Source organism: Hylobates moloch, unplaced genomic scaffold (genome assembly GCF_009828535.3).
Source record: "Hylobates moloch isolate HMO894 unplaced genomic scaffold, HMol_V3 SCAFFOLD_1, whole genome shotgun sequence".
Taxonomy (NCBI): domain Eukaryota; kingdom Metazoa; phylum Chordata; class Mammalia; order Primates; family Hylobatidae; genus Hylobates; species Hylobates moloch.
Genome location: NW_026652276.1, coordinates 72,665,604 through 72,677,615, shown reverse-complemented (window position 1 = coordinate 72,677,615; position 12,012 = coordinate 72,665,604). Strand labels below are relative to the sequence as shown.

The 12,012-nt window shown below is 37.1% G+C and overlaps 1 protein-coding gene across 3 annotated transcripts in view; it reads left to right on the top strand.

Annotated features, from left to right (window-relative positions):
• UBR3 (ubiquitin protein ligase E3 component n-recognin 3) overlaps positions 1–12,012 on the top strand; it is a 270,447-nt gene that overhangs the window by 37,875 nt on the left and 220,560 nt on the right. For all 3 annotated transcript variants that reach the window (XM_058441285.1, XM_058441287.1, XM_058441284.1), the window contains exon 2: positions 10,056–10,195. In XM_058441285.1, the coding sequence (XP_058297268.1) occupies positions 10,056–10,195 (140 nt within the window). The remainder of the gene's footprint in view (positions 1–10,055; positions 10,196–12,012) is intronic.

Below are 12,012 nucleotides of genomic sequence, written 5' to 3'. Positions count from 1 at the left end.
CGCTCCTCACTTCTTCCCAGACGGGGCGGCCGGGCAGAGGCGCTCCTAACTTCTTCCCAGATGGGGCGGCTGGGCAGTGGCGCTCCTCACTTCGGCTGGGATCAATACTTCTGATGACTTCAACTTTAAAATAAGTTTTCATCTCTGATAAAGCTACTTCACTTTTATTACTCTTGTTTTTCTGAACTTTCTTAGTGATTCTTGCTTATTTTTCCATATAAACTTTAGAATCAGCTTGTTTATTCCTTATTGTTATTTTCACTGGGTCATATTAAATATGTAGATTGGTTTAGGTAGATATCATATATGTTTATGGTATGCCTTTTATGTCATTTTAGATTTGTTATCCTAAATATCTTTTGATAATTTTGTTAAAGTTTAGTCAAATGTGTCATTTAATGTTTCTGAGATCTTCCCACCTGTCAGATGAAGGGCACAGATTATAACATCAGGGCTTTTAACATGGGGGGGTATGACTCTCCAGGAATCTCTATGAATTATCCAAAATTATATGCAGAATAGTGTGTATGTGTATAATTTGTTGCAAAATAGTGTGTAATGTGTGTAGTAAGTTGAGAATGGGATGTTCTTGCCAAAGGCTTATTTGTAGGAGAGCTTATTATCTCACATACTTTTCAAATTCTTGAAAAATCTGGTTTCGTTATTTGAGTTGGCCTCTCCTTCCCCTCCTTCTCCCCACCAAATATCAGTAATTTGCAAATAGACTACCAGAACCCCCGCCTCCCCTTTTGTTTCCTCTCTCCTCTACTTCTCCCACAGTCCAGGAAATTTACTTTCAGTCATTTAAATTTGATTTCAGAGGAATCATAAGGAGAGTTTCTGGGGGTAATGTTCTGTTTCTTGATCTTTTTTTTTCTTTTTTTTTTTTTTTTTTAGATGGAGTCTCGCTCTGTCACACCATTCTCCTGCCTCAGCCTCTCCGAGTAGCTGGGACTACAGGTGCCCGCCACCACGCCCGGCTAATTTTTTGTATTTTTAGTAGAGATGGGGTTTCACCATGGTCTCGATCTCCTGACCTCGTGATCCACCCGCCTCGGCCTCCCAAAGTGCTGGGATTGCAAGTGTGAGCCACTGCGCCCGGCCCTGTTTCTTGATCTTGAATTGGCATTTATATGAGTATGTTCATTCAGTGATATTTCGTTGAGTTGCATATGTAACCTTTTAGGCAATTTTTTATCAGTTATGCTTCAGTGAAAAATTTTAAAAAGATGATGTCAAACAAAATTTAGAGAAGTCATTTTGTCTAGTATTTTTTTAGTTCTATTTGATCATTCTATTATTGCTGTAACATCCTTCCCCACTAAGGACTATTTAGCCTTCTTAATCTTGCAAATCTGTTGGGTTCCTTGAAGAAAGTTATCCGTGACCTATGAACTGCTAATGTGAATGTATTACTTCCTGCCTCATTTTTAATTTGGAGCTATACCAGTTGTCTAGAAAGCTCTTCTCTTGTTCACTTGGGGAGAGATTGTTAATACATGTTTATATGCAGTTTCATTTGTCAGGTCTTTGACTGATTTTACTGGTGTCTTTTGGTTAGCTCACTTGACTTATTGGTTCTACCTGTAGCCGTAGTTCATTGCTGATGAAGTGACATGAATTTTAGGATCAATTTAGGTGTTATAAATGGAGTAAATTTCTTGATGGTTGAATTGGTACAATCTAAACACACAAAGTGAAAATAGCAAACTTTCTCCTTTAACCTCCCCCAGAGCTTTGCATGCCTAGCCTACCTCCATGTCATTTTGGCCTGTAGCCTAAATATCACCTCTTCAGAAAGGCCTTCTCTGACAAACCCAATCTAAAGGAGCCCCATGGATACTTTTTATGTATGGTGCTGTCAAATACTTTCTTTTCTTTTCTTCTTTTTTGAGACGGGATCTCACTCTGTCATCCAGAATGGAGTGCAGTAGGATGATCTTGGCTCACCGCAACCTTCTATGCCCAGGTTCAAGTGATCTTCCTACGTCAGCCTCCTGAGTAGCTGGGATTACAGGTGCACGCCACCACATCTGGCTAATTTTTGTATTTTTTGTAGGGATGGGGTTTTACAGTGTTGCCCAGGCTAGAAATAATTTCATATAATTTATTACTGTCAGATATTTCCATAATTTATTTTCTTGTTTCTCTCTTTCCTCCTGCCTCAGAAAGTTAGCTCTATGAGGACAAGGCCTCTATATTCCCAAGGCCTAGGTGCGAGGCATGTAGTAGCTCTTCAAAAAAAATTTGAACAACTGGGATTATTAAATGGGTCGCAGATTATTATTCAATTGGATGCCCTTAAAATAATTTTGTTGGCCAGGCACAGTGTCTCACGCCTGTAATCCCAGCACTTTGGGAGGCCGAGGCAGGCAGATCACTTGAGGTCAGGAGTTTGAGACCAGCCTGGCCAACATGGCCAGGCAAAACCCCATCTCTACTAAAAATATAAAAGAAGGCCGGGCGCAGTGGCTCACACCTGTAACCCCAGCACTTTGGGAGGCTGAGGTGGGCAGATCACGAGGTCAGGAGATTGAGACCATCCTGGTAACATGGTGAAACCCCGTCTCTTCTAAAAAAAAATACAAAAAAATTAGCTGGGCATGGTGGCTGGCACCTGTAGTCCCAGCTACTCGGAAGGCTGAGGCAGGAGAATGGTTTGAACCTGGGAGGCGGAGCTTGCAGTGAGCCAAGATCGCACCACTGCACTCCAGCTGGGGTGACAGAGCGAGACTCCGTCTCAAAAAAAAAGAAAACAAGAATTAGCCAGGCGTCATGGCACATGCCTGTAATCCCAGCTACTCTGGAGACCGAGGCAGGAGAATTGCTTTAATCCGGGAGTTGGAGGCTGTGGTGAGCTGAGATGGCACCAAGGCACTCCAGCCTGCGCAACAGAGTGAGACTCTGTCTCAAAATAAAAAAATTTTTTTTGTTCTACTATTAATTAAGTCTTTGTTTCAGCAAGTCTTTTTCTAAGACTTGATAAAATATTAATAGTAATTTTAAAAAAGTTTTTTTAAGAGACAGAGTCATGCTATATTGCCCAAGCTGGTCATGAATTCCTGGGCTCAGGCAATCTTCCTGCCTTGAACTGCGTATTATCAGTTCTTTATTGAGCATCTGCTATGTTAAATGGTCAGTCCCCACACTATGCTCAGCCTGAATTACAAAAACCAGTATTGTTCATCAGTCTCACAGTATATTACATCCACATTGGACAGTTCTGCTGTACTCACACTAGTTCCCAGAGTTTGATTTTTTTACTTTTTTGACCATTAAGTTTTTAATCTCCAGTCTTCTGATACACTTCTGTAACCTCAGTCTTGAAATTACTTAGACCATTCTTGCTGTTCCTTTGGCTTAGCTACTTGGTACTCTGTTCAAATTTTTCTTTACTTCACCCAGTTGCTCTTTGGAATTGGTTTCTTTCCTGCACAAAGTGTCCAAGAGAGCTTTCTGTGCTTTCTAATCCTTTCTCTTTCTGCTTTCCAGCTCTCAGTTCTTTTATTGCATCCTTCAGTTTCGTGCCCAATTATGTTTTCCTATTCTTCTGTCCTGGCTTTCCTTTCATCCATTCTCTCTCCTTCACATTTATGCTTACAGGCTTCTTAATTAAGTTGTCTTTGATCACAACTAGCTCTCTAATCTGTCACACAGGCCACGTTCTCTTTTATCTTTACAAGCTTTTACAGGCTGGGCACGGTGGCTCACGCCTGTAATCCCAGCACTTTGGGAAGCTGAGGCCGGTGCATCACCAGAGGTCAGGAGTTCGAGACCAACCTGACCAAGATGGCGAAACCCCATCTCTACTAAAAATACAAAAAATTAGATGGGCCTGGTGGTGTGTGCCTGTAGTCCCAGCTACTCGGGAGGTTGACTCAGGAGAATCGCTTGAACCCGGGAGGCGGAGGTTGCAGTGAGCCAGTATGGTGCCACTGTACTCCAGCCTGGGCAACAGAGTGAGACTGTGCCTCATAAAAAAAAAAAAAAAAAAAGCTTTTATGGGAATACAGCTTTTAAAACGTGTACTTGATTTTCTCCAGCCTGGGCAACAGAGTGAGATTGTGTCTCAAAAGGACAAAAACAAAACAAAAAACAAAAAAACTTTTATGGAAATACAGCTTTTAGAAAGTGTACTTGATTTTATTTAGATATTGTGTGTCCCAGCTGGAAGAAGTTTTTTTTTTTTTTTGAGATGAAGCCTTGCTCTGTCATCCAGGCTGGAGTGTGCAGTGGCGAGATCTCAGCCCACTGCAACCTCCGCCTCCTGGATTCAAGCGATTCTCCTACCTCAGCTTCCTGAATAGCTGGGATTACAGGCATACGCCACCATGCCTAGCTAATTTTTGTATTTTCAGTAGAGATGGGGTTTCACCATGTTGGCCAGGCTGGTCTTGAACTCCTGATCTCAAGTGATTCGCCCACCTCGGCTTCCCAAAGTACTGGGATTACAGGTGTGAGTGACCGCGCCGGGACTGGAAGAAGTTCTTTAAATTCATTTTTTCTTTTAAATCAAGGTTTGAACCTTAAGGTGTAATGCTTCCTAACCTTTATCATAATATGGCAGATGTGGAAAATAGTGTTTGGATGGGACACAGAGGCAACTGAGGAGGCTGCTCAGGCTCTGCCTGTGTGTCTGCCTTGAGGACCAAGGAAAATCCATCTCTGCACTGTAATCTGCTGACCTAACAATTAAAAGACCTACCTGAAGGGTAGATAGACTTCAGCAGAGTGTGAACATGCTAACTTTTATTTTGTATTTATGTATATATTTTCTTAAGAGTTGTAACTTTCATTAGATTCTCAAAGGGGTCCTTGAAGCAAAAAAGAATACCAATGATGTTTTAAATTGTGGAGGTAAAACCAAATGTATGGCATAACTTATTTTTTGTTTTTGGTTTAAATTTTCCCTTTTGATTACAAAGTTGTATGTATGTTTGTTATATAAAATTCAAACGTTATACATAGTATTTACATCATAAGTAGAAGTGTATCATATCATACCCTCAGTTAATTTCTACAAAGTTTGGTATATATTTCTGAAAATATTTTTCTTCTTATATATATTAACATTTGTTTCCCCTTCTCCAAAATTATATTTATAGAAGAGATTAAATGTATATACAATTCATTTCTCACTTAATTTATCTTAGATATAATTATACTTTAGTGCTTATTGATCCACCTCATTTTTGTAAAAATCAAAATATGTTATGGATCTGCCATAGTTTGGTTCACTTTTCTTCTATGATTAAATGCATGCATTTTTAACCTTTTTATATTGTAAATGGAGGTGTAATGAACATCTTTGCAAGTATATTTAGGAGTATTTCTGTATAATAAATTCGTAGAAATAGAAATGCTAAGCTTGTGTTACGAACATTTACAATTTTAATAGATATGGTCAAGTGCCACCAAAAACTCTACCTGTTTACACTTCATGTGTACAACAAAAATTTCTGAACATGCTTTCAATGAATTAGTAAAGTGAATCTTTCCTGATCTGCAAGATCAAGAACTGTTTTTATATTATGAAAATTTCCAAACATATGCAAAGTTAAATACAATAGGATGTTGAACCTTCCTGTGCCAATCATGCAGACTCAACATTTTTAAAGATTGTAGCCACATTTGCTTCAACTGCTCTTTTTTCCCTTTCGTGGAAGTATTTTAAAGCAACTCCCCCAAATCATGTTGTTTTACCCAGACATACTTCAGCATTCATCTTTAAAGAGTAGGGATTTTTTTCTTTTTAAGATCTTTAGTTTTTTAGTATAGAAAATTTAAAACATATATAAAAGCAGTCAGCACAATGAACCTAACTAGTATGATCTTTTTATTAGGGAAAATATCCCTTGGTGTCATTTTTGACTGAAAGACAAATTTAAATTACAATCTTTTAAATGAATTCTTTAAACATCAGAAGAGAATACTTTATTGACTTTGATATCTATCTGTATTCTGTTTCATGAACATAACAATGAAACCTCATGTATCTCTCAGTTTCAACAAGTAGCAATTCAGAGCTGCTCTTGGTAAACTCCCATCTACTTCCCTTTATCTCACCAGATTATTTTGAAGCAGGTCCCATATATTAGAGCGTTTCATCTGTAAATCCCTGTCTCTGTCTAAAAGACAGAGAATTTACTTTTTTTAAATTTTTTATTTTTATTTAAGACAGTCCCATTCTGTCATCCAGGCTGGAGTGCAGTGGCGCATGATCTCAGCTCACTGCAGTCTCCACCTCCTGGGTTCAAGTGATTCTTGTGCACACCACCACGCCTGGCTAAGTTTTGTGTTTTTAGTAGAAACAGGGCTTTGCCATGTTGGCCAGGCTAGTCTTGAACTCCTGATATCAAGTGATCCGTGCGCCTTGGCCTCCCAAAGTACTGGGATTATAGGCATTACAGGCATGAGCCATTGCACCCAGCCGGGAATTCACTTTTAATGATAATCACAGTGTTGTTATTGTCACACCCACATAAAATAATTCCTGTATCACCAAATAACCATGAACATTTTCTTGTATAACCACGATGGCATTATCACACTAATAAAATCAACTGTAATGAACTAGTACCCAGTTTATAATCAGATTCCCTTGGAAAGGAATTTCCTTTTTGAAAGACTAAAAAATGCCTTTCAAAAATTCCTTTCAGAGTTGGTTTGTTAGAATTGGTTTACGTATTGTATGTGCTTATTGGGTGTCTCAAGCCTCTTTTAACCTAGAGTAGCCCTGGTACCCCTTAATTCCCCTCTGTCACTGACAGATTACAGAAACTGGGTCAGTTGTCCTGTATAATGTCTCACATTCTCCATTTGTCTATTTGCTTTTTTGTGGTGTCATTTAACGTGTTCCTTTATCTCCCATACTTCTTGTAAATGGAAGTTAGCTCTGGAGACATGGTGTCATTCAAGTTCAGTTTGTTTGATAAGAACATTTCATAAATGGTGTTGTGTGCTTTACTCACATCACAGTCTCTTTGCTTTTTTTTTTTTTTTAAACTTCTGGTGATACTAAGATTGATACGTTTTTTTTTTTTTTTTTGAGACGGAGTTTTGCTCTGTCACCTAGGCTTGAGTGCAGTGGCATGATCTCAGCTCACTGCAACCTCCGCCTCCCGGGTTCAAGTGATTCTCCTGCCTCAGACTCCTGAGTAGCTAGGACTACAGGCATGTGCCACCATGCCTGGCTAATGTTTTGTATTTTTTAGTAGAGATGGTGCTTCACCATGTTGGCCAGGCTGGTCTTGAACTCCTGACCTCAAGCAGTCTGCCCACCTCAGCCTCCTAAAGTGTTGGGATTAAGGACTTGAGCCACCTCACCCAGCAGATTGATAAGGATGTAATAGTCAGATATTTTTCTTATATAACCACAATATTGTTATCACACCTAATAAAATTAACTGTAATTAACTGAAGAACTGTAAGTAATTGTAATGAAAATTTCCCCTCAAGCTTTCCTCTAATGGCTCCATTGCATGGGTCAGTTATTTCACTAGATATCACAAAATGGTTTCTCCAGTTATTCATTTTTTGTTTTAATAAAATTCATTGCTTTATTAGAGAAAACTGGAGCATCTTTCCATTTGTTTATTGGCTGTTTGGTACTTGTTTTGTGAATTGTTCATGACCTTGCTTGATTTTTCTATTGAATTCTTTTATTTTTCTTATCCATTTTTGAGAGTTTGTAATCATAGCTATTAATCTTTTATCTCATTTATATATTGTAAATATTTTTTCCAGTTTGTTACTGTCTTCTGTGTAGAAGCTTTTGATTTGCATAGTCAGTCTTTTTTCTTACTTTTGTGGCTTTTAGTTTTAAGTCTTAACTTAGGCTTTCTATATTCTGAGATAATGTAGGAAAATAGTAAATTATCTTCCAGGCTCCATTTCTTAAATTTTATTTTTAATGTATTCTGGAATATATTTTGTATGTAGTATAAGATAGGAATCAAATTTGCTTCCTGTATTTAAATAATAGTAAATTTTGTTCTAAAGTAGTTTATTAAGTCTTCTTTCCACCATATTGATTTGAGATGTCACATTTATCACAAATTTGTATGTTCTTTCTCTGGACTTCATTATTGTTCATTTTAAATTATTTAAGTTTTTTTGGTAGACTGGGTCTTGCTATGTCACCTAGGCTGGTTTTGAACTCCTGGCCTCAAGTGATCCTTCAGCCTTGGCCTCCCAACATGCTGGGATTATAGGCATGAGCCACCACGTCCGGCCCATTGTGGTCCATTGATGTTAGCACATTACCACAGAATTTTAATTAAAATAATTTTATACTGTGCTTTAAGGTCCAGTTCATTATCATTAACCATTTTTTTTCAAGCTTTAATGGTGTTTTTCACAAATATGATCTTACATTTGAACTTTAGAATTAGTTTGTGATTAATTCTGTTGGGATGTAAATCTAATGGCATTAAGCCTGGGGAAACTGTCTTTTATTATTATTATTATTATTTTTTGAGACAGAGCTTCGCTCAGTCACCCAGGCTGGAGTGCAGTGGCACGGTCTTGGCTCACTGCAACCTCCGCCTCCCGGGTTCAAGCAATTCTCCTGCCTCAGCCTCCCAAGTAGCTGGGACTATAGGCTCGTGCCACCATGCCTGGCTAATTTTTGTATTTTTAGTAGAGATGGGGTTTTGCCATGTTGTCCAGGCTGGTCTTGAACTCCTGACCTCCGGTGATGCACTGGCCTCGGCCTCCCAAAGTGCTGGGATTACAGGCATGAGCCGCGGTGCCCGGCTAAAATTGTCTTAAAAAAAAAAAAAAAAAAAAGATCAATTTTTCCGTTTAGGAATATTGTTTTTCTCTATTTATTCAGATCTTTTATATTTTACAGCTTAAATAGCTTCTCTTCCCTTCTACTTATTTCTAGGCATTTTACATGTTTAATGTGGTAATTATGTGTTTGGTCACAGAATAACTTATTTGTGATTATTTGGATGTTGACTATAGAATAGTTTTCTTCAGGGTGGGGCACAGTGGCTCACAATCCCAGTACTTTGGGAGGTCAAGGCTGGAGGATCGCTTGAGGCCAAGAGTTGTACATCAGCCTTGACAATGTAGCAAGACCTTGTCTCTACGAAAAGTAAAAATAAAAAAATTAGCCAGGCATGGTGGCACATGCCTGAGGCTGAGGTGGGAGGATTGCTTGAGCCCAGGACTTCCAGGATGCATGTGAGTGACAAAGCGAGACCCTGACTTTAAGGAAAAATAAAAAAAAAGAAGAGTTAACTTCATTTTTGCTTAAGCATACTAATCATACTTGAAAGTGAATATAGGCCAGGCACAGTGGCTTACGGGGCCGAGAAGGGCGGAGCACCGGAAGTCAGGAGTTCGAGACCAGCCTGGCCAACCACCATGGTGAAACCTCGTCTCTACTAACAATAAAAAAAATTAGCTGGTGTGGTGGTGCACACCTGTAGTCCCAGCTACTTGGGAGGCTGAGGTGGGAGAATCGCTTGAACCTGGGAGGCAGAGGTTGCAATGAGCCGAGATTGTGCCGCTGCCCTCCAGCCTGGACGGCAGACCAAGACTCTCCAAAAAAAAAAAAAAAAAAAAAAAATGTAAACAAGATGAGAAGGAATGTATACACTTCAGTGTATAAACTTTTAAAATAAACTTCAAGTTTTTGTATCACTTAGCTATTCATTAATGCAATAAGTTAGAAATAGGAAAAATGTAAATGCTTTTGAAGTGATCAACTTGTACTTAATGGTTTAAAAGAGTGGAAGTCATAAAGTGATACCTGAAAGTAATAAATTTCAGTTAAAAAAAATGTGCCCTGTAATGAGATTTTCGTTTTGTATTCTACTTGGAATTTAACTATTAATAGTATGGTCTTTTCTTGGGAAAAATATACCTGAGTGCCATTTTTTATATAAACACTGATTAAAATTACATTCTTTTAATCTGGTACCTTAAAAATCATAAAGGAGGATTTATTGGCCTGTATTCCATTTATGAATATTGTAAATAGAAATAATATATTTTTAGCTGATTAGACATTACTGTTAATTTTTTTCTTTTTCACATTACAGGTTTTGTAAAAGGCATCAAATTAAATCAAGTTCAAATATTCCCTGTGTCCCTAAAGACTTACTGATGATGTCTGAATTTGTTCTTCCAAGATTTATATTTTGTCTTATTCAGTACTTAAGAGAAGGCTATAATGAACCAGGTATGTTTTAATCTACTTCTTGTTAGTACTCTTTTTAAATTGTAAATTTACAAAGTTTTAGTATTAATTATGAGGTGAATTTTTTCAGATACCATTTTTTTGCTTAACATTTAAAAAGAGATGACTATAAAATATGGATTGAATAGAAACACACTAAAAATAAATTATATAACCTTATATGTTGTAGTAGATGTAGTTTCGTGCTTTCTGCTTCTGAGGTCATAAATGTTTTTGATCAGACTTATTTGAGCTTTTGCAGATGAGGAAGTAACCATTTTGTGGGGTTAACGTGACTTTATTTGCAATATTATGATAAAGCAGAATTGAGAACTCCTGGAAATGTTTAAATTTAACTTAGATTTTTAGAAGATAAAATGTTTTATCAACTTTTTTTAGAAGTCTGTATATATTTTTATTCTCTCTATATATTATATAATAACTTATAGGGTCAAATTGCTGACTTCCAGATTACTGGTAGAATATATGGGTGTATAATCATCATGTTAATATTTAAAAGAGAAAATTACAGATGTTCTTCTTACTTTTTAAGATTTAATCACAATCTTGATTAACATACTTCAGTTAGGTAAATATTTGGATTTAGGTATCTATTAAAAATTCTCAGTCTGACATTGTCAGTTACAGATATTCATCAGTAGTATGAATCAAATTTATTAACTTTTTATGATGTTTTTTACCTTTCTAATGATACCTGAATTTCTGTTCTATAAGAGATTACATTTTGCATTATTTTTAGAGGTTTAAAATTATTTAGTACTATAAATAATTTTATATTCATTTTGAAACTGTGGCACACATTTTCATCTTCTCTCTCCATCCTTAAAGTGTAGGGGAGTGTTATATAATGTCCTCATTTCTAAAACTGTCTTGTTATCTTTATTGTGAGCAAACCATTATACTTCCTTATTTGTACAATTTAAGCAAAAACATAAAATCCTTTGTTAAGTACTTCTACTTAACAGAGTAGATATCTTAAAATATAGAAAAATAAGCTGGGCATGGTGTTTCATACCTGTAATCCCAGCACTTTGGGGAGCTGAGGGAGGAGGATTGCTTGAAGCCAGGAGTTCAAGACCAGCTAGGCAACATAGAGACTCTGTCTTTACAAACATTTTTAAAAGTTAGCTGGATGTGGTGGTTGCATGTGCCTGCAGTCCTAGCTACTTGGGAGGCTGAGGCAGGAGGATCCCTTGAGCTCAGGAGTTCAAGGCTGCAGTGAGCTATGATTACATCACTACACTCCAGTCTGGGTGACAGAGTGAGACCCTGTGCCCCACACTGCCCCCCAAAAAAAAGAAAAGAAAAAAGAATATATGAAGAAAAATATTATTTTGATTTGGTTCCAAATTACTGTCTCTTCGGAATGAAGGAACCAGTTACTAGCTGGGTTATTGAAATTGCCTTATGCATTATTTCTCATATACTAGTTAGGAGACCTTTTTGGGAATTTACATTTTGTATTACAGGTATCCTATTTTAGAAATAGAAATTATTTATTATGAGAACCTTAAAGCTTATTATTAGTTTAATGAAAGAGTACTTCACATGAAAGTGTATTATATTTTTTGTTGTTGACATAACAGTCTTTATAAAACGTAGACAACATAAGTACATAGCTTTATAATTATCTGTTATCTGAAAACACGAAGGAAAAAATGGAAGCATTTTTTTATCTAAAGATGATCTGCATGAATGTAGGTTCGTGGAAGTTTCTTCCTTATATTACTACTTCTGTTCAGCATTAATTTCTGTCTGTGCAAAAAAAAATCTGCCTTTTTTTTTTTTTTTGAGATGGA